The sequence below is a fragment of the Ranitomeya imitator genome, chromosome 1, assembly GCF_032444005.1.
Source record: "Ranitomeya imitator isolate aRanImi1 chromosome 1, aRanImi1.pri, whole genome shotgun sequence".
NCBI lineage: Eukaryota > Metazoa > Chordata > Amphibia > Anura > Dendrobatidae > Ranitomeya > Ranitomeya imitator.
Window position 1 is genome coordinate 1,242,984,255 of NC_091282.1, and position 6,000 is coordinate 1,242,990,254.

A 6,000-nucleotide genomic window follows, 5' to 3' on the forward strand; every position below is an offset into this window, starting at 1 on the left:
ACCTCCTCCTCCTGTACAATGACTGATAACACCTCTATATACAGTAGATAACACAGGATCCACCATTCACAATAGTTGATGTCACAGCTCACCTCCTCCTCCTGTACAATGACTGATAATACATATATATATAGTAGATAACACAGGATCCACCATTCACAATAGGTGATGTCACAGCTCTCCTCCTCCTCCTGTGCAATGACTGATATATAGAGTAGATAACGCAGGATCCACCATTCACAATAGTTGATGTCACAGCTCACCTCCTCCTCCTGTAAAATGACTGATAATGCTTTTATATATAGTAGATAACACAGGATTCACCATTCACAATTGGTGATGTCACAGCTCACCTCCTCTTTCTGTACAATGACTGATAACACCTTTATATACAGAAGATAACTAGGGATCCACCATTTACAATAGGTGATGTCACAGCTCACCTCCTCTTCCTCCTGTACAATGATTGATAGCACCTCTATAAACAGTAGATAACATAGGATCCACCATACACAATAGGTGATGTCACAGCTCACCTCCTTCTCCTGTACAATGACTGATAACACCTCTATATACAGCAGATAACACAGGATCCACCATTCACAATAGGAGATGTCACAGCTCACCTCCTCCTCCCGCACAATGACCGATAACACCTCTATATACAGTAGATAACACAGTGTCCACCATTCACAATAGGTGATGTCACAGATCACCTCCTCCTTCTCCTGTACAATGACTGATAACACCTCTATATAATGTAGATAACACAGGATCCATCATTCACAATAGATAATGTCACAGCTCACCTCCTCCTCCTGTACAATGAATGATAACATCTCTATATATATATATAGTAGATAACACAGGATCCACCATACACAATAGGTGATGGCACAGCTCACCTTCTCTTCTTGTTCAGTGACTAATAACATTTGTATCTAGAGAAGAAATCACATGATCCACCATTCACAATAGGTGATGTCACAACTCACCTCCTCTTATATAATGACTAATAACACCTCTATATAAAGTAGATAGCTAAGGATCCACCATTCATAATAGATGATGTCACAGCTCACCTCCTCCTTCTGTTCAATGACTGATAACATCTCTATCTACAGTGGAAAGCACAGGATCTTCTATACACAATAGGTGATATCACAGCTCACCTCATCTTCCTCCTGTACAATGAAGGATAGCACCTCTGTATGTAGTAGATAACATAGGATCCACCATGCACAATAGGTGATGTCACAGCTCACCTTCTCCTCCTCCTGCACAATGACTGATAACACCTCTATATACAGTAGATAACACAGGATTCACCATTCACAATAGATGATATCACAGCTCACCTGCTCCTCCTGTACAATGACTGATAATACATATATATAAATATATATATATATATATATATATATATATATATAGTAGATAACACAGGATCCACCATTCACAATAGATGATATCACAGCTCACCTCCTCCTCCTGTACAATGACTAACAACACCTCTATATACAGTAGATAGCAAAGGATACACAATTTGCAATAGATGATATCACAGCTCACCTCCTCCTCCTGTACAATGACTGATATCAGCTCTATCTACAGTGGAAAACACAGGATCTTCCATACACAATATGTGATGTCACAGTTCACCTTCTCCTCCTCCTTCACATAGACTGATAACACCTCTATATACAGTAGATAACACAGGATTCACCATTCACAATAGATGATATCACAGCTCACCTCCTCATCCTGTACAATGACTGATAACACCTCTATATACAGTAGATAACACAGGATTCACCATTCACAATAGGTGATGTCACAGCTCTCCTCCTCCTCCTGTACAATGACTGATAACACCTCTATATACAGTAGATAACACAGGATTCACCATTCACAATAGGTGATGTCACAGCTCACGTCCTCCTCCTGTACAATGACTGATAACACCTCTATATACAGTAGATAACACAGGATTCACCATTCACAATAGGTGATGTCACAGCTCACCTCCTCCTCCTGTACAATGACTGATAACACCTCTATATACAGTAGATAACACAGGATTCACCATTCACAATAGATGATATCACAGCTCACCTCCTCATCCTGTACAATGACTGATAACACCTCTATATACAGTAGATAACACAGGATTCACCATTCACAATAGGTGATGTCACAGCTCACCTCCTCCTCCTGTACAATGACTGATAACACCTCTATATACAGTAGATAACACAGGATTCACCATTCACAATAGATGATATCACAGCTCACCTCCTCCTCCTGTACAATGACTGATAACACCTCTATATACAGTAGATAACACAGGATCCACCATTCATAATAGATGATATCACAGCTCACCTCCTCCTGTACAATGACTGATAACACCTCTACATACAGTAGATAACACAGAATCCACCATTCATAATAGATGATATCACAGCTCACCTCCTCATCCTGTACAATGACTGATAACACCTCTATATACAGTAGATAACACAGGATTCACCATTCACAATAGGTGATGTCACAGCTCACCTCCTCCTGTACAATGACTGATAACACCTCTATATACAGTAGATAACACAGAATCCACCATTCATAATAGATGATATCACAGCTCACCTCCTCCTGTACAATGACTGATAACAACTCTATATACAGTAGATAACACAGGATCCACCATTCATAATAGATGATATCACAGCTCACCTCCTCCTGTACAATTACTGATAACACCTCTATCTACAGTAGAAAACATAGGATCTGCCATATACAATCAGTGATATCACAACTCGCCTCCTCCTCCTGGTGATCCTTAGAATAATCCCCAAAAGTTTGGCGTTGATAATCTTGGTATAATCTACCAACAGTGTCAGGCTGGAGTCTCCCTTTAAGCATATTTTCTCAGCCCCACTTGTATTTCTTTTTTACTTGTTTTTATTATGACCAAGACTTTGGGAAACTCACTTTAATTTGACTATTTATCCCGGGTTTTCAGCCAACGTAATACATTTCACTATTTGTATGCTGTCGTGGTTTCCGGATATATTAAATTCACCATCACAAATCTGTTGGCTGAAAGCTCAGACGAGCCAGCGGATCATACAAGAATATGACAGCTATCGGTAATAAAATGCCTCCTTGCGCCGCAGGTTGATTGATCTAAAAGCAGCAAGCTTATGGTCAACGTATATTTCTTGCTTTGGCCGGAGACGCTCTTGTTTGTTTTCTGGTTTATGTTGTGGATATTTGATATTAATTAATTAATGCATGTTTTCTTTTCCGCTTTTTGTTTTTTATGGCTTTCTTTAAGTAATACGTCTACATAAAAGCCGGCATTTAAGATGGCTGTCGTCATATTTGCTGCATTGCTCTTAACCAAAATGCTTCTGTTTCCCATACATAGAAAATAGTAATGTCTTGCTCTTCTTAGCTTTCTCCTCTTAAATCATTGGTAAAGTGTATTAACCGTGGCCTAAAGGGTAAAACATCACCGGATATCATGTTTCTACTGTATTTGCAAATGCATAAAATTACATTTTGACATCCAGATATGTGAAAGTTTAGACAATAAGAAATAAAATTGGGATTGGAGAAGCTAGAATCTAGAACCTCATACAATATTGATCCCCTAAGGAATTGCATAAACCAACCTTACTTACTGCAATTACTTATTAATTGGATTTATTTATTTGTTGATGCGTTAATTAATGAATAACTTACAGGAATTTTCCACTTCTAGGATAACCCCTCCTTAAACTAAATGTCCGGCCCCATTAAAATAATAAAGCCCATACTCACCTCCCGTGCCATCGCCGTAACAGCGATAATATTTATTATGAATTCTAAATATTTGATTGGGTGTGAGATCAAACAATTGTGACCACCGTTGGTCATAAAAAATGGGGTTCTGGTGACTTGTTATTTACAACTCAACAGTCAAAAATAGTCAACAGGATCGGATAGAGGAAGTAAGGAGAAGAGGTTTAGGTTGCGGTCTCTCTTATTTCTACACATTTCCTAACTATAATGAGGTTGAAAGATGGTCATGTTCTTCCACTTTCTATTTTTTCCAAATAAATCCAGGTAACCGGGGATCATAATTCGACTCCAAACCAGTTCTGATCTTACTAACATGGAAGGCTTTTATTCAATATCTTTTAGACTTTTTGACCATAACTTTTGCCTTGTATCGTAGGCGGAAACCTGTTCCATCTGTCTTTTAGACTTTTTGACCATAACTTTTGCCGTATCGTAGTTTTGCCTAACTTGTATCGTAGGTGGAAACCTGTTCCATCTGTATTTATATTTAATTTATTCATAGATGAAGAAACAGCTCCTAATGAATCTAAAAAAAAAATGACCCATTTGTGTCTTTTTCCTTGCAGTTGGACAGTGCCACATCCCTTATTCAGGCTGCCAAAAATTTGATGAATGCCGTCGTGCTCACCGTGAAGGCCTCCTACGTAGCCTCAACCAAGTACCAGAAGATCTACGGCACGGCAGCGGTCAACTCTCCCGTTGTATCTTGGAAGATGAAGGCTCCAGAGAAGAAGCCGCTAGTAAAAAGGGAAAAACCAGAAGAATACCAGACCCGAGTAAGAAGAGGATCCCAAAAGAAGCACATCTCGCCAGTCCAGGCTCTTAGTGAATTTAAAGCAATGGATTCATTCTAGAACTCTAGGCTTTACTAACAAGATATTTTTTTTTTTAAAGAAGTCATTTTGTATGCTTACCTGCCGTGCCGACTTGTATGCGTCCGGCATGAACTCAACCTCAGCAGTGTCCGTTTTTGCATGCTATCCCCAGATTTTATTGGAGTTAAGATCCATATTAGAGGAAGCCCATTGAACGCTGGTAAAATTAGAATTAAAAGGGTAAAACGTTTTTGCCCTTCTCCGGCCCCTTTTTAAAGCTTTAGATCCAGATGAGCATTCAACTAACAGAGGACTTAAAATAAATAAATAAATAAATAAATGCAAAAAAAAAAAAGGGAGCGTGAAATGCATGCAGTAACCATTAGGTTGGCAGGTATCTTTGGTAAGAGATGAAAGACTTATGGTAGATCATTCAGCTTGTAATGCTTTTGTTTAGTGCAATCTATGCCTAGCAAATATGCCTAAATGTGTGGCCCAGATGATAAGCGTACATCCTCGTGATAGTATGTGGCTTTTTAAGTATCAATTAATAACCTTAACCTAAAGCTTATCACTTATTATTGTGTATTCTGTTCTCTGTGTTACAAAGTGTTATCTAATATGTTACTAATTAGTCCCCACTCCCCAGAACTGATAACCTAACAGCTAGCTAACTCTATGTATTGGTGTGTGTGAAGCACATGAGATGACATGGCCTCTATTATTAGTTTTGACATTTGGACACGGAATTGGATTTGTACACGACGTGCAGTGGTGGCATCCACTTTTTTTTTGCAGCCTACTTGTCCAATTAATCAGTCGATGTCACTAGTCTAGAGGCTAAACGAATATTAGTTCAATGGCTGCCACCAATGTGTGTACGTGGGGTTTCCATTTTAACACAACCATTTGGAAAAACTTAATAATGTGGCAGCTTAAAAGCAAAATGTAGATATTCAGCAGCTTGGACTAGAGGTGCCGACCATGGCTTTGTACCCAGTAACTCAATAAAGTCATAAATTCCCTCCAATTGTATGCACATTTGTTTTTTAGTGTTTTATGTCACTGTTTATGATGAATTTGCTTCTTATTTATAATGCATCCAGGACTTTGTTACTCTTCAAAAAAAAGTTTCTCCACTAATATACGGTAGGAAAAGCATATAGTGGATTATTGGCACACTAATTTTACATTCTAGATTCCTCTTTATTTTTCTAGAAAATATGAATTACTTGATGGTTCTGATGATTCGAAAAACTCCATTGTCTACAATCATGTGGTCTTTTTATGCTATTTTAATTAGATCCTGTTATGTAAAACTATTAGATCTAAGTTT

At 38.3% G+C, this 6,000-nt stretch overlaps 1 protein-coding gene across 3 annotated transcripts in view; it reads left to right on the forward strand.

Annotated features, from left to right (window-relative positions):
• The window catches only part of CTNNA2 (catenin alpha 2), a 1,798,423-nt gene extending 1,792,729 nt beyond the window's left edge, over positions 1 to 5,694 (forward strand). For all 3 annotated transcript variants that reach the window (XM_069745159.1, XM_069745158.1, XM_069745160.1), the window contains one exon: positions 4,416 to 5,694. In XM_069745159.1, the coding sequence (XP_069601260.1) occupies positions 4,416 to 4,703 (288 nt within the window). In that variant the 3' untranslated portion in view covers positions 4,704 to 5,694. The remainder of the gene's footprint in view (positions 1 to 4,415) is intronic.
• The last annotated feature ends 306 nt before the right edge of the window (positions 5,695 to 6,000 follow it).